Here is a 21,073-nt window from a genome sequence, read left to right on the forward strand (position 1 = left end):
ATAATTATAATCCCATGATTGATGATATTGTATAACTTTTCGGGCTTATTTGCGTAAAAGCTTTGGATATTTACCTTTCTGTGGTATTTGAGACACACACGGGCATTATTTATCTAAAAAAAATTCATGAAATTCGCAAAGTCAAGTTACACGGGCCCAAAAAAGGAAAATCAAGAGTTGTTCGGTTTGTTTGAAGAAAAAAAAAATGTGAAAAAGACTTGATCGTATTTTTATGTTAAATATTTTAATAAAAAATTAACTTTTCTGATCTGAAATGTAAAAAAAGACAATTTTGGTTTTTCAAAAATTTATTTATAAGTATTATTTATTTGCATTTTTATAATATAATTAATTACATTTATTTTTTTTTTCTTTTAATTTTATAGATTTTCAAACAATAAGGCACTCTAGCTTATCCTATATGTAAAACGATTGTCACTGCACATAAAATATATTGAATTAAAACAAAATTCTAAACTTTACGATAATATAAAACATTTAATAAACACACAATAACGTGACGCTTATTGATTTTTTAATCCCTTGAAAAGCACCTCGGCATTTGATTCGCGGATAAAGCTTTTCCACGGAATTAAATCAATTAAGTGAGCAAGAAAAGCACAGCTTATGGAAACTTTTAACATATATAATAATATAATATTAATATTAATAAAAATTCATTAAATTGATTAGAAAATACACTCTTAATGATGTCCAAGAGAATTTCTGAGCTAACGAGACTTTCATTATTTTTTTTTGTACAAATCCCTCTTTTTATTTTCTACTAATTTTCTATAATTATTTGGTTTCTCTAGCGACTCATCTCATTTTTTTTATGTATTACCATTACTCTAAAATTGTTTCTGTACAATCTTTTTATCCTATATTTAAATTTTATGTCAAAAATATATATTTATTTAATTATATTTTGCATCGAAAAATTGGTTTGAGAAAAATATTTTTTTTTGCAGGCTTGTTAATTGAAAATCAAAGCATTAACTAAAAATTCTGAAACGGTCAGATCAGATCACATAAGATTTGGATCTCATCAGCGAATTAATTGGAAATTGATCAAAATTAAGTCAGATCAAACCAAAAGAATTCTAAAAAATTAAAACAAAAGTTTTTTTTTGATTGATTAACAGATCAGATCCAATATCAATTAATTTAAACCCCCGAAAAATCAGATAATTTTTTTGATTTTGTGAAAGTGATCAAGTTTATACAAGCCCGTTCTTCCCTTCAGAAAATTCACTGAATTTTTCTTTTATTTAACTGAGAAGTATGATAAATTGATAAAGCGATGAACGATTTTAACGGATTTATCAATATCATTCGTCTCACACAAGTTTTTCAAATTCGATACAAGTTTCTTGAGAGGACCTATCAGCTGTTTGAGACGAATGAGAGTGATAACAACCCAGGTCACAGAAAAAAAAATTCTCTCATGCTAACTGGGGGCGGCAAGAATTTTTTCTGTGACCTGGGGCACATCAGTTGTTGTTATCACTTTCAGCCGTCTCAATTAAATTTAAAAAGGGTCGTTGGTCCCCATAGAATTTTTGGCTAATTTTTAAATATTTACAATTTTTTTTGGAATGATCAAAGTTGTGTCTTTAATGATATTTACAATCTTTTTCTTAGAATTAAACTTAACTACGTAAATAATTTGGGAGATTTTCTTTACTTTTTGTATTTTTACAAAAAAAGGAGATCCTTTAAAGTAATAAAAAAATTCTTAAATTAGGGGACTTTGCTTTACTTATGTAACTAATTGAATTTAGGAGTAACTTTCTTTCAAAGATTCGTTATTTTGTGTGTGATTAGTACTAATTTTTAGTATCGAATAGGGTAGAGAGAGAGCTTTGACTTAACGAGATAAGTCTTATATTTTTTTCATTGAGATTCTTTCTTAATTTCTTTAACTTTCACGTCATTTTTCACTTTTTCTTGTCAATTTTGCAGTAAGTTATTAATTTAAAATAAAAGATGAGTCCTTATCACCTTATCCAGAGATAGAAACAACAGTGGGTCTTTCGGAGGAACCGTTAATCGCGAGTCCTTCATCGCCATTTTGCGACTCGTGTTTAATTGGGGGACTGCGACTGGCGGCGTCTGGTGTTGCAACTGATGCATGTTCAGCATACGACAAATGAGCACTAGTTGGTGGCTCCATTTTGACAATCGCGGTCTCGCCAGAGCCCAAACCTTGTGTCGAATTGAACATCTCGAGATAATTGTACGCATTGTTGCCCGTAATTGCGCTATTTGTCGTAATGGGACTCGATTGCAAGACATTTGTGGTTGCATGCAACAAGTGACCGGACGTCGATGGTTGGCTCTGGTAGATCGACGATGGGTATTGGAAGATATTCGAGTTGCGTTGTCCAGTGTACTTGCCGAGGAATGAGGACGAGTTGAGTTGTTGCGTAAGTTGTTGATGTTGGTTCGTTGGTGTTTGCGGTGCCGAATTGTGACTTGGTGACAATTGGTGTGATGCAGGAGATCCGGATGTAGATGAGGCATCGCCATTCTTGACAACGCCATCCGGAGACATGAGGGGCATTGTCGATTGTAATTTGTGCATTTCTAAAGAAAAGAAAATTGGGTAAGTAATTGTTTTATAAAAAAATAAAAAATATTTTCGATTTCATTGACTTTTGTAACAATAGGAAGGATGTAGAAAAGACCCTAAATTAATAATTTTTTTAAAATTTGGCAAACTTTTTTTTAAAAAATTGAAAATTGAGACAATATAATTTGATTTTTTATTGCCTTCTGATTTTGAGAAAAAAAAAACGGCAAGACAAAATACAAGATAATAAATTTTTTTAATAATAATATTAAATTTTTAAAAAAAATTCCATTTTCATTAAAAAAAAATTAAAGAGTTAGAATATTTTTTTGACCATATCTCAACGAAATTTTTGATCGTTTCAGGAAAAATTGACAAAAATGTCCTTGAATTTAAAAATTTTTCAATTTTTAATTGTGAGATATTCGCAAAAAATATTATACGGGATGAAATCGAAAACTGTTTTAATATTTTTTGCATTTTTTAATACGAACCATTGACAGACTCAATCATATTTCCAGCATTTTGTTTGGCCTCGCTGTTCTTGCTGCCCTTAGGCTTGCGTTTGCGAGTCTAAAAATCAAAAAAACATTATTTAAAATTAAAATTCAAAATAAAATCAAAATAAATACTCACTTGAATCGTGTCTTTCTTCATGGTAATTGGACGATTGACGCTGTGCAACTTGAAATACAATCCGCAAGCATTGCAAACTGGTTCCCCGCCCGTGTTGCGTCTCCACAGACTCGTATTTTGCGTGTTACAGTTCGAACAGGTAAGTCCCATGCGACGTGAAGCACTCTAAATATCAAAAAGTGTCAAAAGTTAGTGCATGAGCTTTGGTGCAAAAAGTGCGTCTGTTTGTGTTTTAAATGAAACAAAACAAAGGAAACCTACCGAACGGCGACTCTGTTTCTCTTCACGTGTCACAGCGGCCGTTGATGCAGCTGTGCTATGCACATTATTCGCATAATGACACGTGGAAGCAACAACTGGATTACTTGTACTACTATTAACTGAACTACTCTGAACATTATTTTGCATGAAGCTTTTATTATTATAGAAATCCGCAGTTGACTCTGCAATATAAGACATCAAGATATTTTTGTTTTAGACAGAAACATTAACTACTAAGCAAATAATAAAATAATTAAAAAAAATATAACAAAAAAATATTATCAACCATAAAAACAGAAGGAAGAGTTGGAGAGAGGAAGCAGAAGACGAGTGAAGCATGATTGATTGATTTGATTTTTTTCACCAGATCTTCTTTCCCAAGAGAGATCATCATCGTAAAATACGCCTTCGATATTTTTTTCATTATTATTATTTTAACATGTATCGATAAACCGGACGAGTAAGTTTCAGGATTTCTATAAATAAGCTACATTTCTTGTTTTTTTTTCGATTTCCTAAGTTAATTTCAAGTACTTGTCGACGTTCTGATAATTTCATTTAAAACACAGACAGCATGCAAAAAAAGTTATCAAGTCATGATTATGTACAGGAATTGAAAAAAAAATCGACTTGAAAAAAGAGACAAAAATTTACCAATCTACGTGGTTGCTTAATCAATGGCCGGTTCATGCCATTCATCTTATTGTAGAGACCACAGGCATTACACAAATAGTGTCCCGTATTATCACGACGCCACAGCGGAGTTGAAATTGCACCACAATTTACGCATTCACGTCCCTCCGTAAAATAACAATCGGCATCAAGCACTGCAGATTTTTTGAATTGATATTTAAAATTTAATTTTTTAAAAAATATTGATTGCAACTTATATATAGAAAGGTTTTCATTACCCTGCCGGTTTATCCTATACATATCGATTTATTTGTAAAACAATAAAAATTAAAAAAAAAATAATAACACCAAGGCAAGATACACATCAACTCGAAAATATTGACTGACAAACACTAAAAAGCGATGTTAGCAGGAAACTTCACGCTGTTCATGCCACCATAGGCCTCTGTAGTCGACTCAATTTATTTCATGATAATGATAACAATACAACACACAGTGTTAATGTATGTACAACAGTTGATAACGATGTTGTTCGTTTGTTTTTATCATAAACTCCTATCACTAAAACTTTAAGCTCGTGAGTGTATTGGTGACCGAGTGAGTGATTGCCGATAGTAAGGCAAGCCAGACTAAATGCCTCTATTCGACTCAACTGTAGGAAGGTAAGGTTTGGCTTAGTCATGAGCGACCTTTCGTTGATAAGGCGGATAATTGGCAAAAAAGGTTCTTTGATAAGAAAAAAAATGACTCAGTTGATCGGGACAAAATTGGACGTCACGCGTTACTAAGTCTACGGGTCACTTCCGACCATAAAGCACTGAATGGCGACTAGAAGGTAAATGAACTTTAAGTCAGGCATCCAATGGAGTTGTAAAAAAATAAATTTATCAACGAACCGTAACGATATGCCCCTATAATATATAAAAGTAATGAAAAATTTGTTTGTTTTTTTTTTATAAAATTGCAGGTAAGGCACGAAAATGGTGAAGAAAATTACTATTGTATGCAAAAATATTCTTGGAATAAATTAAAAAAGTGTCTTTTTTGTTGATAAGAGAAAGGTAACCTCAATTTTATTTTTTTTTTTACAATTTTGTCGCATCAAAAATTGATCAACACAGGACAGAAAGAAGACCGATCTTTGTTGACGACACGTTCCAATACGGAAATAACGCTTCACGTGCATGGAAACGATGTTTGGCATTCCGATGTATTCGTGCCTTTTACGATAAACAAAGACTGCGTTTAATTTAAAGGAGAGATCTACTCAAAAATCACGGTAATATCACTCAATAAATGCTGTTCGAAGGCAATTACTCACGTTCATGACGAAAGTGTAACAGTACTAATGTATTGATTTGTCATCATTATCACGTAAAAGTGCAAACAAAAAGAAAAAATATTGCAAAGAAGTTTTTTTTTGCGTGATTATGCAATTTGAGTCAGGTACAAGGTCACAAAATTTGGCTTCAAAAATGCTGATAAATGTAATCAATGTGAAGAATTTTGTTTACAGACAATTTTTTTCTGCAACAGACTTTTGACCTTGCATTTTTTTTTCGACACACGACACTCGGGTTCATTCAAATTCATCAGAAGGAGAGAAAAATAATGAAAAAAGACTAACCTTGGATGTGGTTTCCAGCGGAACTTGCACGTCCACGTGTTGTTCCAGACAATGATGATCCATAACCAGCCATCCACGAGTCGGCCTGAAAATTAGATTTATTTAAAAATTTATTAATCTTCACTTTTGGTAATTTTTGAAACGGTTTTGTCGAAAAAAAAAATACAAATTTAATATAAAATGGTAAAAATTCAAAAAATCATGACAAGTTTAATTTATTGCTTATTTTATAGAAAAAACGACTAAAAAATTCTATTTTTTATTTAAGTTAAGATTGGAAAAAAATATAAAATTAAAATTAATTTAATTTAAAAAATCATCGTTTAACATTTAATTTTTTTCTCTCCCGTCTTCTACAAATTAATTCCCTCATTGAGTCAAAAAATTAAAATTATTTGCCTTAAAATCCTATAAAATTTTAAACTCACCTGACTATTATACATTCCAGCGTAGCTCACATTTTTGGCAACTCCTGAGTTGTGCGACTTGAATCCTTCGAAAGTGGGCAAAGTGGTGCCTTTGTATCCGTATTCCGTCAATCCGCTTGATGTTCCACTGGGTGACCATAATTGCGCGTCTGCCGAGGATGTCGATGGTGGATAGTAAGGCGTTGATGGGTAGTTACTTGGTGCACGAGCATACGGACTGTCAAAGAAGAAAACAAAAAAAAAAAAAATATTAAAAAATTGTTTATTATTTTTTGATCTCAATTAACTCGCTAGTGGTGGTCAATCGTTTGCCAATGTCTGAAATTTTGCACGAGCAAACGTTTGTTTTTGTTTGTCACATGAGATGTTTACAAAAAATCATTGCTTCCGCTAGAAGAGTTTTGAATTCCAGAATAGAATTCCGATGAAGAAACGCTTTAAAGGTAAAAAGACGCAATTTTTCTTAGAAAAATTCCTGCAAATGATGATTAAGCAGGATGTCAGATGGGAGCGCGTGTTCTGATTTATCACAAAGTTTATTTTTATCACTTTGTGTCAGGATATTAAGAATAAAAAAATCACACCGAGCAATGTAAACGGGATGAATCATTAAAAAATTATGATTGACGTCAGTGCGATAAAAAAATTAAAACACCTTTTGATGACTCTCGCCTGGCTCCACAAATTCACTCTCATAATTTCGTCCATACTTTTGTTATTTTGCTTATTCATTTTTCTTCTTTTCACAAATCGTTTATCGGTTTTAATAAAAATCTGACTGAACACTTTATTTCTTGATGAACACTGATTCTCTACTAATTCCTCATCTTTGATTGTTTCAAAATATAAATAAACAATAAAAAAATTTATAAACTTAGTGTTTTCTTGTTTTGTTTTGTTTTTTTAACAAGCTCACTTGCTACTGTTTTTGCAGACGACAAATTCTTTATTTATCAAATCATTCGAAGGCACACAACGAGTGACGACTAAATGCTTCTTTTTTTTCTTTGTGCGATATCTTAGACACGCTCAGTGCACTCGTTTCTTACGCTCCAACTCGAAGAATTCTACTGCACAAAAGTTGTCGGTGAGTGATAATCTTGCAGCACCTTAGACAAACGTGTTTGGGAACTTGTTAGACCAAAGCACGTGCGAACCTGATTTGTTGGTGCTTTTTGAAGTGTCGCTGTCTGTTTAATCTGATTGTAAATTGAGAAACGCATCCTGAATGAGAATAGTTTTTTTTGGCACACACATTCACGTTTAGACTGAGATTCGCGTATTTTATGCGTTTTGGAAAAGTAATTGCTTCGAGCTGGATGTCTGTCTGTGATCAAGTAAGTACACAAAAATTTTCCTAAATGACAAATTTATGTGAGTAAAATTGTTTTTAATTTTTTAAAATGTAATTTAAGCCATTTCGCATGAAACTTAATATGTAATTTTGTTCGAAATTTTTGAAAAAAAAATATCAAAAATTTTTTAAAAAATGTCTTCTATGAGTTTCTTTTGCTTTTTTCATTAAAAAATTAAATTTGTAAGATTAACAAAAATTTAATAATAATTTAATAAAACAAGAAATTGATTTTTGAAAAGAATTTTGTTTTTCTTGATTAGTGAAAAAATAGTTTTTTGGTCTATTTTTTGAATATTTGGGTTTTTAAATCTTTAAACGAGGAAACAGACATAAATATTGACTTTAATTTGGAGCGGCCTTGGTTCATAAAGGGAATGCGCTCACACTTAATGTGCTTGTGAGTCTTTGTGAATTTCACAACACACAAACTTTGCCTCACTTTTTGTCATTTCACCTACCTTGTTCCGTAATGAATGACCAAATTTTTGCCAAAAATCACTTTAAAAGTCCCATCTGGACTCAAATGTGCATTCCGATACATCGCTAAACTCTCCTTTTCTTCCTCACATAGGAAAAAATTGTCTGCCAACTCTTAATTGTCCATTAAAATTTTAAAAAGTAATAAAAAATTGTCACAAAAACACTTTTTTTTTGTCTATTGTTTATGTTTTTTTTACTACGACTATCTACAACGTCTGTTATCTACGTGACTCCTCTTGATATTGAAATGCAATTAATTCCGTTCACATATTTCTTTTTATCAAAAAAATTTTTTTTTTGTGAGATAACGCAAAAATTTAATTCACGTGCGCATGAGAGATAAAATCGAACTGAATGTCAAAAAAAGTTTCGATTTTTTTTGTTTGTTTATTTAACGAATGAGCCACTCACACATTGACAGCAATAAATAAAAAAATTGCGCACTAGAGAGGGTCAAATAAATCGCGTTATCAAAAAAAAAAAGAAAAGTTTTTAATTAATAGCAGACGGATTTTACTGTTATTACATAAAAATAAATAACAAAAAAAAAATATCGCAATCAAATCTGGCATTTTTGACACACGCCGAAATTTTGTTGTTTTAAAAATAAATAAAATAAAAATAAATATTTTTGCACAAAGAATTTTTTTTTTCGACATTGTTATATAAATCCGTGATCTTTTTAATCTTGTTTGCGATTTATTTTTTTTTTAATTTATTAATTAGACCCCAAAAAATGAAGCAAAATTTAGTGATAACGATTTTTTTTTAATTATATTAAGAATGAAGCAAGCAACCAGTCACATAAATAAAGAGATTAACCTTCGACATTTTTTTCTTGCGGCAAGTAATGAAAGTCTATAAAATGTGAAAAAGTGGACTTACCTTGCGGATGGAGTGATGGAGTCATAGTAACTGGATTGAATGACTGACGGATGCTCGATGGAAGGTGGCGAGAAAATTCTCGTAACTGGAGTAAGTTGCGTCAAATTGTTGTTGTTGTGAATGCCGTTGTCGTAACCGCCATCTGTGTATGCATTTGGACTGCGAGAGTCACCGCTACTGGAATGATTGTGGTTATTCACGCTGGAATTGTTGTTGTTGTTGTTGTGGTAGTCTTTCTCCATCATCTCGGATGGCGTCGAGAGTGTCAAGTAATTGTGTTGCTCGGCAGGATCATGCGCATCACCATCGAGCACTAAACCCGCATGGTGCTCGGCACCGTGATACGTCTCGGAAGCTGCAGCTGTAGCAGCAAAATTATTTGTACTTCTCATTGCGACCGCTGTTGATTCGTGACTGCTGATATGTAGCGTTTCGGGATGATGGTCAAGTGTAATTGTTCTGTTATCAAGAATATTATGTTCGTGTTTCACTGAAACCGAATTGTCGTCTGGTTTTTGGCGTAAATTCAGTGGTAAATCGTTCGTCCAGCAGTAAATGTTGTTATTAATCGTCATGTTGACGTTGTTGCTGTTGTTGTTGTTGTTGTTATTGAGAATAATTTGTGAGTAATTTGCGTTATTTAGTGTGGAGTAGTGCAAGGGAGAGTCGTCGCCCAGTGTGTCATGGTATGGCGGCGAAGAGGCAATTGCCGGATGATACAAGTCCGAACCTAAATCCATGCCAGAGTATTTCATCGAGGAGGGCGGCGTGATGGGAGACATGCGTGATGCCACCATAGCGGTTGACTGAATCACCGAAGGATGCTGCTGTTGGCCCTCGAGGGCGTAATAGTTGTCTGTGGGGTATGCCGTCGATGGGGCACGCACTACCGAAATCACCGATGTCTGGCCACTATAGTGCATTGAACTATTATCAGCATCAGCTCTTTGATTATCAAACGCCGGCGTCGTGGTCGAAGTCGTCGTCGATGTTGTTGTCGAAGCTGAATGAAAATTCTCTTCCTGATTACTTTTATTTATTATTGATTGTTTATACAGATGGTCGTCGTCAGCTTCATAACAATCTTTATGTTCCTTTAATCGAGATTTCTCGCTTCTATACAAGCACGTCGACACATCAACTTTGGATTCTCTGTCTGTAAATGAAAAAAAAAACACATTATTACAATTACCGTAATGTTAACAACTTCAAACGAGTTATTGTTTCCTCAGAATTAATAATTTAAAATTTAATTGTAGTTAATTTTGGAAAAAATTGAAATTTTTGGGAGCCATGACTTATGGAAAATTTACCATGAAGTTTTTAAAAGGCCCCAAAAAATAAAAAAAATCTAAATTTACCTCTGGTTCTGATAAATTATTTATTTATTTATTTTTTTTTTGTAAAATAACTAATAATAATTTTTCATTCATAAAATTAATTTTTATTAAATTTTCCTTTAATCAATTTTTTTTTCCATACAAGTTTTTAAAGCAGCCAATCACGTGAATGGGAGTGTTCAAAAATTGTGAGAGAGAAAGAGAGGGGGAAATCATCAGAGCGAGACAGCAATAAGAGCTTGAATGAAAAAACTTGCAAATAACGCTTGGAAGAAAATGGGTCCCTCATTGAAAATTTTTTATAATCATTTTCTTTTACTTCATTTTATTTTTAGAACGTATGGGAAATTTTTTTCTTCAACATGCATTTACAAGAATAAAATGGCTGAAAATTTTTCCCTTGTTTAATTTTATTTTAAACATTAAACTTTTTAAGTTTTATTTAAAATTATTTTTCCATTACTAGTTGTGAAAAATAAAAAGTATGACTGAGTATTTTTTCAAACGTAGGAAATTTTATTAAAAAAGGTCAATGCCTCAGAAAAATTATCACTGATTCACGTCTAGTCGTATTACCTAACATTTATCGCAGTTTTTAATAGTAAACATCGCTATCAAACTTACGTTTATCTTTTACAAATTTACTAACTACAACACAGATAAAAGAAAGACGAAGGCAGGTCCAACAAAATTATCAGCACACGATATTTATTTATAGTTTTTTTTTTTAAATATTTTTCAAGCAAGTGCAAAACATGATAAAATTTGTTTACATTTTTCGCGTGTTATCACCAATTTCTTAATACAATTTATTATATTTTTACACATTGTTGCAAGCTGTTCACTGACCGACGTCAATTTTATTTTTTATCAATAAATTAAATTTTGACGTAAAATTAATTTTGAGAAATTTTTAAAACTTACCAAAAAATATTTAGTTTTTATCAATTTTTTTTTAAAGGCACTTGGTTAAAAATTTTATTATTTTTTTTAGTGAAATATTATTTTTTCTGACGTCTAAACACGATAAAGCACTGGATATGACTAACTTGCACAACCTTTACAACGCAGAACGAAAGAAGTATTTCGTTTTCTTTCGACGTTTCTTCTTTCTCTGTCATTTGCATGCGTTCGTTGTGCATTCAAAAATCCATTCAAAGTATTTATTTACTTTGGCATGTGTACGAACGTATTTTGTACATAGAACAAAATAGTTGGAGTTTTATGGTAAATAAAATTTTTAAAGAACGAATTGAAATTCATTGAAGTTTTTTTAACGAGTTAAATTATGTTTGGAAATGGAAAAATTAAGGATTTTTTCATTATTCCGAATTTCGTCCACAGGGATTAAATTTATTTAATTTTAAGTTATGTCACCAAAAAAATTTGATTGCATTTGAAAGCTAACAATATAATAATTTAGAAATTAAAATTTCGGTAAATTCAATAAATTATTAAAAAACCACAAAAAATTAGAATTGTCCCTGGAAAAGGTTAAAATTTAATTATTTTTTTTTTATTTCTTATATTTCTAATATTTTTGAAAATTTAAATAAAGTTTATCGTTCATAAAATATTTTACAAAAGTAGTAATCCTTTTTTTTTTTCATTTTTTTCTTTAATTTTTTGTTTCAATCATCTCATTTGAAAAAGTCGAAAAAAAATCAGTAATGGGGAAAAAATTTAAAAATTTTATGACAAAAATTACCCTTTTTACTTTTTTCCTCAAATTTGAGAGATTTCAGTGAATAAAAATTTTACATTTAAAAATTATTTAAGCTTCGTAAATTCACTCAATCTGATTTTCCTTCATTTTTATTCAATTTTTATAAATCAACCAAACATGTTCTTATTTTTTATGAATAAATTGAAATCCCTTCCCTGATTGGTCTGATTTATCAACTTCTTTCTTATAAATTGTTCCCGGCCGGTAAAAGCATTGTATAAACCATTGTATACCATAAAATAAATTGATTCAGGTAGCCATTCCATTTTAAAGATATATCAAAAAATGGAGAATTGTACAATCATGTTGTCTCATATGATCGACATGCCAACAATTGATACCTGTCAATCGGTCCAAACTCCAATATTCAGGTAGGCAAAAAAATTGTTCATTCAAATATTGTGCAATGACTTGTTTTTGTTTTGTTCTGACTCGGTTCTGACTCATTTCTCATTTTTCAGAATATTCAATGAGAATCGAGATAAAAGTCTAGCATGATGATCAATTGAGCAGAATTAATACGTTTATCTACTTTTTTTTGTGCAACATGAGGTTTAAAGTTCATCGTATGCCACCCTCCGTGCTCAATGTGATTCATGTTCGTTTCTTGTAAGAACCTTGCAGTTTCTCATGTTTCACCAAAAAAATAAAAATAAAATTGAGAATTTGTTTGGACAGTCCTAAACAAACATCAGTGAAAAGACAACAATAGAACTTTATTATATTTTATTGCACAAATAATGAAGTAGAATGTTGATTTGTTGATCAAGACAGTCTCCTTCGAAAGAGACTAGCAAACAACTTGGCCAAATAAACAAATTCTGAATAATAAAAAATATAAACATCGAAAATTTACGACTTTCTGGTGAAATTATGGACAAAATCCTGACCTACAGGATCGTGGCTCTAATTAATGCACAGAAAACGAAATTTAATGAAACGGAAAGTCGTAAAAGTCACAAAAATTTCTTGGGTTTGTCAATTATTATTATTTTAAACTCTAAACATTGTTTTACGACCGACGTCCTTTCTCCAATTTTTACGACTTTTGGATCATGTCACTTTTTTACGAGCGGAAAATCTGCCTTTTTAAGTAAATAGTTAACAGAGAAGAAGCAACAAGTTTGATCGACATTTTTTTTTAAACAACAACAGAAAATATGAATTCCATTGTTCTCGATCATATTTTATTTCCGGAGCCAAACAAATATTACGTAAACATTAAAAAAAATTTTTTTTGTTGAATGCGGACAAAACAAATATTACAAGCAACGACATCCGTTTAGAACATTTTTTCACTTTCAACGATGATGTTTGCTTTAAACTTTTAGTCTGCTTTTACTAAAATATGTTCCATGCAAAATCATTAATAATTAAATTTTTTGAACATCTTGATAACTTTCGTTTAAATTTTTCGATAAATCACCTCGTTGTCCTTTGCCCTTCAGTTTTTTTTTGTGAGAAGACACGAAATGAATTGAGTGAAGAAATGTTGTGGGAAAACACGATATTTCCTTAAACGACTGGAGAAAAAAAGACGAACACGCGTCTTACGTTAACATTTCACCGTAAAAAATTCAAAATAAAGCGAGGAGAAATTTCACACAAAAACACTCGGGTTTGATTCCGACATTCCATCGACTTTTTTCCACACACAGAAATTTTTATGAGCGTGAAAGGAGATCCTTCTGCATTCATAAATGTGTTAAACGACTATTAAATTTATGTCGATTGACCTTTTTCTGTGTCGTTACACGTAAAAAATATTTTTTTTCATGAGCTCTGTTCGAAAAATAGAAACATTTCTGTAAAAAAGAGAACGAAACGAAGAATTTTTGTGACCGAGCTAATAACAACAAGAACATAAATATGTCATAACATGACTTCATTCATAATATTCCAATAATATTTTGAAAGAAAGTTTATAAAACAAGAAAATCATCTCGAATGTCAACCTGATCAATTGATCGTTAAAAAAAAAACCGAGCGACATGGAATGCTTAGACATTAAAAAGATGTTGAGTACAGACAGGTTTATGAGATCACACAAAGTTATCTAGATCATTAAAATTATCATAAGCAGCTCATAATTAACTGATTCGTAGATAGACGATTGATGATCGTTAACAAGTGGCTCTCACCCATTCTTCAGACAAGAAAGTTGTTGGTCCACATGAAAAAGGAAAAAAAAATATCAAGAACGTGTGAAATCCTGGATTCCATGAAATCCTTCTTCATTCAAACCTTTTTTTTTCATGGTTTTATGAATAAAATAAAAATATTAACAAACAAGGACTAAGTCAATAATCACTCGATTCCATTGTTTGTATTTCTCTTTAACACTAAGAGACGTTTGGCTCTTCATGCTAATTGTTGACCACATGAATGAAACGAATCCTTTGTTTCGTAATTATTGTGCGATAATCGTCGTCGTTTTAGAGGAAGTGTCAATATTGACAACGAAGCGCCTCTTTTGTGATGTGATGGAATTATGATAATTTTTTTGTTGGCTTTTTTGCCAGATGCTGGAGTGATGCCGGAATAAATTTCAAATTTTTTTTTCTAACATAATAATGAAGTTTAACGCCCACATTTTTTTTTGTCACAAATTATTTTTTTTTTGTTTCGAGTGACTAAAAAAAATATTTTATTCTGTGGTAGCAAAAAATCTTTGTGAATGTGATGTGACCTTAATTTGTTTATTTAGCGATTTTTTATGATTTACATGCACTGAACAGGTAATAAGACTATTTAAAAAAGCAGAAAAAAATGGGAGAGTAAAACGATCGTAAATTTTTCAATAAAAAGTGGATTTGCATGTGTGGCGTTGTTTGATTTTATGATCATTCGAGTCATTGTTTTTAGTTTCTAAGCATAAACATGCGACTTTGAATCGTAGTTACTAGCAAAATTATTTTTTGTTAGGAAATCACTCAAATTACTTGACATTTTTTCAAACTCGAACAAAAATCTTAACTTTTTTTTCAATTTTTGTGAATATTTTTTCAGGATTAATTTAATTTAAATTTAATTTTTAAATTTTTTAAAGGAAAAAAAAATTTTTTTGGACGAAATAATAAGTCTTCTTATGCTTAAAAATTTTAATATAAATCTAAAAATTCAGTTTTTTAAATAGTTTTAAAAATATTGTAGGTCGGTTTATTAAATAGTTTCAATGCAGTTTTAAATTTAATAAAATTTCAGAACTTTGAGATTTGATAAAAAAAACTACTTATACTTCAACAATCTTTATTTTTTATTTATTTTTTGTCACTAAAGATTCACCAAAAATTAAAATTATTTTAATTATCATATATTTTAAATTTTTCATTAATGCTTTTTATATTTTAAAGAGAAAATTTATATTGAATAATTTATAATATTTTTTTATATCTAAAAATTCTGAATTATTTTATTTATAATCGAATAATTTAGTTTCAAGTCTTCTATACGTTATCATCATTTTTAAAAAAAATATTTTAATTTTGTAAATTAAATTTAAAAATTTACTTTCTACATGTTCAGTTCATTTCATTCATGCTTCTAACATTATTCAAACATAAACTGCTGATCATTTCAATAGTTTCGCTCTATAAACGCCTTTTGTTTATTTATAAAGACATAAAAATCAAGAGCTACTGTGCTTTTACATTCGTTTTCTAGAATGGTGACACAAATTGAAATTAAAGCGCACATTATTGCCTTTTACAACTTTTTTTCCACATAAATAGCTATATGCCTGAAACAATGGCAATCTGACCTAGTAACTAAATTTATTGTTTGTAAATTTACAATTTTAAACGTTTTCTGAAGTCAAAATGAGTAGAACTTTTATGTTATAAGGATACACGTACAGCTTGGAGGGGAGACTATTGGATATGGAAGCGAAGGTCGCGGGTTCGAATCTCATGAAAAATATCTTTAATTAAAGAAAAAAAGATTTGATAAAGTGAATAAAAAAAGTAAATAATTACTTTTTTTTTAAATCGTTCATAGGGACTTTGATGACGACAAAGGTCCGCAAGTCGTATTTATTCCGCACGTATTAAATAACGTTTGCGGATTATTATTTTGTAGAAATTCGTATATTAAATTATATTTGTTTATAGAAAATGCAAACAACTGCTAAGCACACTTTAAACTGCTTACTCAATAAACACTTATCATCATCTCGTTTGCATTTGGGTCTTCTGCCTGATCTGTCTGACAGGCAAAGTCGAACGAACAACAGAAAAAAATATTGTTAAGAAAATAAACTGCGACGTGTTTGTAATTTAATCCGATTTTCAAACATTTGAATATTTGTTTTGACTTTTTTTTTGTAACGAAAACTGCAAAAATATCCTTTTTTGGTGCCATTCTGTCTGCCGTTTCGATTTTTTTTCTTTAAAAATAATTTTTTTAAGATAAATTTTTAGTCAAATAAAAAATATAAAAGAAGCCGAAGCCGACGGCGATCACGAGGCATCTTGCCACAATGACGATTGAGCTAGCACTGGATGAATTTTCACTGATAAACTTTATTATTAGAGCACCTGTGCACCGAGGCACGATAAAAATTATTTTTATTATTATAATATTTTTCTTTAGATAAGAGACTTGCGGCTTATCATCAATTTTATCGCTGCAAAGGTGTTGTTGACAAACATTGGTTCGTGATAAAGGTTTATCGACACGAAAAAAAAAACTTAAAATGTTTTGTCAGAGGTGTGTCTTACCGGTTAGCTGTTCGCTGATGTCATGTCGCTGTTGTTGATTTTTCCGGTTCTTCACCATTTTCATGACGGGTTTTTTGGATGCGATGACGACACAACGAAGGGATGCCACCAACTAAACTTATCAGTCAGCAAGATGATTCACGCGCGCGTTAATCGGGTTGGCCCTATCTCTCGACGACGACACGACGACAACGCTTGCTCGCCTCGCTCTCTCTATCACTTTTAATATTATTTTTATTTTACTTGTCCTGATAACGATAAATATTTCATACACACGTACACACAAAAAATGTTATATATTTATAAATGTAGCTGATTATCAACTGAGAAAAACACTACGGGCCTCTTTTAACTAGCAATTAATTTTTAGTCTACTGAAAATCGTTGCACTTAACGGACTGCTGCCGGTGAGCAATTTTCCACGCAAACCCGAAAAAATATAAAAGTTGCAAAGTAAGCCGCAAACTTGCCTCGAGCGAACTTTTAAAACACGATTAATTACGTCCAACGTCTTAACACAAAATAAAATGGCAGTTAATTTGAGTCAGACAAATAACATATTAATATTTTATTTTATTTATTAAATGTTTATAAAGCCAGGCACAAACACACACTCACTTTCTGCAATTGTGTGCGTCGCTTCACGCCACAAACAGCCTAGTTCTACTTTACTGACTGACTTGACTTCTGCCATAAAATAATGAAAAAAATAAAAATAAAATTCCGATTTTGTATACAACGACGATCCACGTCTCACACTCTCGTTATGTATGACACAAAATATCAGTGAAGGAGCACAGAGTCCAGCGTTACACCGAAATGCGTCGTGTACGGTGGCACTGGAAAAATATTTATAAATAAGTATAAATCACAAGCAAATAAGCAACAAAACAAAATGAAGTGAACATTTAAAGTCAGTAAAAATAAAAATAAAGTTGGCTTTACTTTACTTTGCTTTACAAAGGTCGACTTTATATATAACAACAAAAATAAATACATAACAACAAAATATTGATAAGGAAAAGTTGTGTGCATGTGGATGAAAAAGTCCCGGAGAATCCAGTAGAAAAAACTTTTACAAATAATTTCGATAGAAGTTTCCTGCCAATTTTCGCCTTTGAGTGTTTCGTGTATTATTCTCCTCTCATGATGATGAGTGTTTTTACTAAAAATAAGGCGATTTGACGTACATTCATGATTTATTTTAAAATAAATTCATTAAAACTTCACATGAAGAGGAATGAGCTTAGAGAATTGTAAGGGGCGTATTATTTCAAAGCGTCGCGTCATCAAAAAATTTTGGAAAAATTAAATGATTTGAAAATTTGTTACAGAATTTTCAAGATGATGAAAAAAATTAAGTTGAATTTAATGAATTTTGATATTTTTTTTTATCAAAATTCCAAAATTTTATTTTTTTATTTTATTTTAAGGAGAATTCAGGCAGTTTTAAAATTATTTTAAAAATTTTAGCCCTTTGACCATTAAAAAAATCAAAATAACATTGGGCTATGTCTGAAAAAAAGTTAAAAATTCTAGGTGTTCTTATTCTTTTCTCAAATATTTCTAAAAATAAAAAAACATAAAGATTTTTATTTTTTTTTTCACTGAAAAAGAATTAAAATTCTGAATTTTATTTACAATAATCATGATATTTGTGATTTTTAAAAAATTAGAAAATTTCATAAAAGTAAGAAAATTTTTCTGCCAAAAATGTTCAAAATTCATTCAAATAAAAAATCTAAACTTTGAAAATATTATTTTTGGACAAAAATATTTTTGGAAAAAAATATATATACATCTTGTCGTTTGTTTAAATGCTAATATTTTCTTTACTAGAAAAATTTTGCTTTATAAAATTTTACTTTTGATTAATTTAATTTTTTCCATTTGAAAAAAATACATTTTTCGAAATTCCCTAAACGAGAATATTAATATTCAAAACAATAAAAACCACATTTAAAAAAATTATTTTTTTATTTGTTGTTGTAGTTGTTGGTGTATGTAAAAAAACTGACTGATAAGACTTATTTGCTTTTTCATTTTTTTTTTCATTATAAAATACAATATTCTCCATGTATAACCATCACATCAGACGTCAACCATAAACGACACAACATATCAAAGGGACATGTTTATTTTAATTTTTTTTATATGAAAAAAATTGTACTTTATGCCCTCATGACGACGCTATTTTTTTGTTATAAATGTTAATGCAATGCTTGAGTGCTTGACTAAGGTTGATACAATTTGCTCTATTGTGTGCCAAGAAACGACGAGGAAGAACGTCACAAAAATCAACAAACATTTAGAAGGACAAATAAAACTCTATTTATATCAAAAATTGTGATCTACTTTGACAAACATTTAATGCAAGATAAGAAAAAAAAATCTCTTGACGTTCTCTAAAATTCGTTTCCTTGAATTTCATGAGACCGCAATTCTAACCAACTTTCTGTCTCGTTTACAAACAAAGAAAAAAAAATGTCGATGACGCTTGAAACAAAGATTAACTGATTATTTATTAGAAAACTTAGAAGATTCGGTGTCCTCCTTCTTTTCATTCATCAAAAATTTTGTGATAAGACTCGAAGAGACTCGATGCATTCTTCTTATCAATATAATTTTTGAAAATTATGGATTTTTTCAAAACACATCTGAACATGCATTTACTTGATAAGACACTTATTCATTATTTTTTGAATAATAATCATTTTTGGTAAAAAGGGATTATAATTCTCTGATAAGATAATAACATAATTTTTATTTTATTTTTTTCAGTTGCTCTACGTAATTTTGTCACTTGATTTTTAAAAGACTAGAAAGCCACAATGAATATTAAATTTACAGTTCGCAAAACGGAAGCTGCTGATCTTCAAGATATTCTGGATATGATTCAGGTGACTTGTTAAAAATTATTTTTGTAAAAAAAATAATTTAGGTACTTATTGTTATTTCAGGAATTGGCTGACTATGAAGAAATGCCTTCGGGTCCAAAACTAAAACGTGAAGATTTATTGAGAGACGGGGCTTTTGAAGATAATTCGTTGTATAAATTTTTTCATAGTTTTGTTGCTGAAGAAATAGCATCTGATGATAACCATACGAAAAGGTTGTTTTCTATAATATGCGGCATTCCTTTCTAAAAAATCCGAGAATTACGTTTATAAAAAATTGCAAAACTTAGCAACGCAATTAATTGAATTTTCAAATAATTTGGATATAAAAAAATTAAAATTTTGATTTATAAAATTTTTAATTTTTATGAACGAGATTTTTGGATTTTTTGTAGAATATTTACAATGCTTTTCATAATTTTTTTTTTAAAATTAATTTACAAAAATAATTTTAATTATCTCTCAAAAAATGCAGTAAAATAATCGGATACTCCATCGCATTTTTCTCCTACTCAAAAATCCTGGGCAAAACTTATTTTCTCGAAGACATTTATGTGAAAAATGAATACCGAAAACTTGGAGTCGGTGGTATGTTATTCAAGGAAAATGTGAACTTCGCTCTTGCTGAAGGATGCAAACAATTAAATTTGCATGTTCTGGACTGGAATAATCCAGCAATAAATTTTTACAAGAAATTGCATGCGGAAGACTTAACAACAGAAAAAGGTGTACAATTTGTGAGGTTCGATAAAAATCGAATGGAAAATTTAATGAAAATGAAGTAATTTTATACCCAAAATACACAAAAGTATTAATAAAATGTTGTGATTTTTTTGGCTTAAAAAATATAATTAAAAAAAGAAAATTAAAAAATATTTTTTTTAACGAAATGTGTGAACTTCTATAAAGACAAAATGTAAGTTTCAATAAAAAACCTCAAAAACCGGAGTCTGCGCAGACTACAAAATTTCTTATCACAATCAGACATCCAACAAGTATATAACATGGCGTAACAATATAAACTTTATTCCGTATTTTTTATACAAAAAATCCTGCAAATAATTGAAAATCCCTAAAATTATCAAAATGAACTCTTGCCGCGTTTGTCTCTCGTTTGGATATAACGTCTCGGATATCAGTCGAAAGTCCTATAACGGGAGAAATCTCCTGTCAATCTTCAACGAGCTTGTTAACAACTTCATCGAACGTCCTTGTTTCCTGTGTCCGATGTGTGAAAGAGGTCTCCGATTCACCTACGACTTTAGAAGAAAAGCAGTTAAAAATACCGAATTCTTCGAAACAGAAATAAAAATTGAATTACCTGATGATGAAGTTTTGCACGACGATTCAATAAAAGAAGAAATTTCTTGCCAAAAATCAAAAAATTGTCGATACTGCTTAAAACCTTTTGCCATTGAAGTGCTGCAAGAACATGAAAATCGTCACGTTATTGAAAACAAAGGTCTAGAATGTCATTTTTGTCAAAAGAAGGCAGGAAGACAGGAATTGA

At 30.4% G+C, this 21,073-nt stretch overlaps 2 protein-coding genes across 5 annotated transcripts; one reads left to right on the forward strand and one right to left on the reverse strand.

Annotated features, from left to right (window-relative positions):
- Positions 1-309: 309 nt before the first annotated feature.
- On the reverse strand, positions 310-16,868 carry LOC134827794 (GATA zinc finger domain-containing protein 7-like). 2 transcript variants are annotated; one of them, XM_063840626.1, is made up of 9 exons: positions 16,667-16,868; positions 8,883-10,038; positions 6,161-6,377; positions 5,733-5,817; positions 3,473-3,654; positions 3,212-3,376; positions 3,070-3,148; positions 2,005-2,589; positions 310-881 (listed from the first exon to the last, which is right to left on the reverse strand). In XM_063840626.1, the coding sequence occupies exons 1-8, from the start codon at positions 16,728-16,730 to the stop codon at positions 2,006-2,008; spliced, it is 2,532 nt and encodes an 843-aa protein (XP_063696696.1). In that variant the 5' UTR covers positions 16,731-16,868; the 3' UTR covers positions 310-881; position 2,005. The 2 variants fall into 2 exon arrangements, with proteins under 2 accessions (XP_063696696.1, XP_063696697.1); XM_063840627.1 differs by lacking the exons at positions 310-881; positions 3,473-3,654 and adding an exon at positions 4,127-4,299 and having other exon boundaries at positions 895-2,589; positions 16,667-16,866.
- On the forward strand, positions 7,027-20,417 carry LOC134827797 (thialysine N-epsilon-acetyltransferase-like). Of its 3 annotated transcripts, none has more exons than XM_063840631.1 (4): positions 7,027-7,497; positions 19,448-19,566; positions 19,627-19,778; positions 20,039-20,417. In XM_063840631.1, exons 2-4 carry the CDS (start codon positions 19,498-19,500, stop codon positions 20,346-20,348), a joined length of 531 nt encoding a protein of 176 aa, XP_063696701.1. In that variant the 5' UTR covers positions 7,027-7,497; positions 19,448-19,497; the 3' UTR covers positions 20,349-20,417. The 3 variants fall into 3 exon arrangements, with proteins under 3 accessions (XP_063696701.1, XP_063696700.1, XP_063696702.1); XM_063840630.1 differs by lacking the exon at positions 7,027-7,497 and adding an exon at positions 17,038-17,119; XM_063840632.1 differs by lacking the exon at positions 7,027-7,497 and adding an exon at positions 17,056-17,073.
- The last annotated feature ends 656 nt before the right edge of the window (positions 20,418-21,073 follow it).

Source organism: Culicoides brevitarsis, chromosome 1 (genome assembly GCF_036172545.1).
Source record: "Culicoides brevitarsis isolate CSIRO-B50_1 chromosome 1, AGI_CSIRO_Cbre_v1, whole genome shotgun sequence".
NCBI lineage: Eukaryota > Metazoa > Arthropoda > Insecta > Diptera > Ceratopogonidae > Culicoides > Culicoides brevitarsis.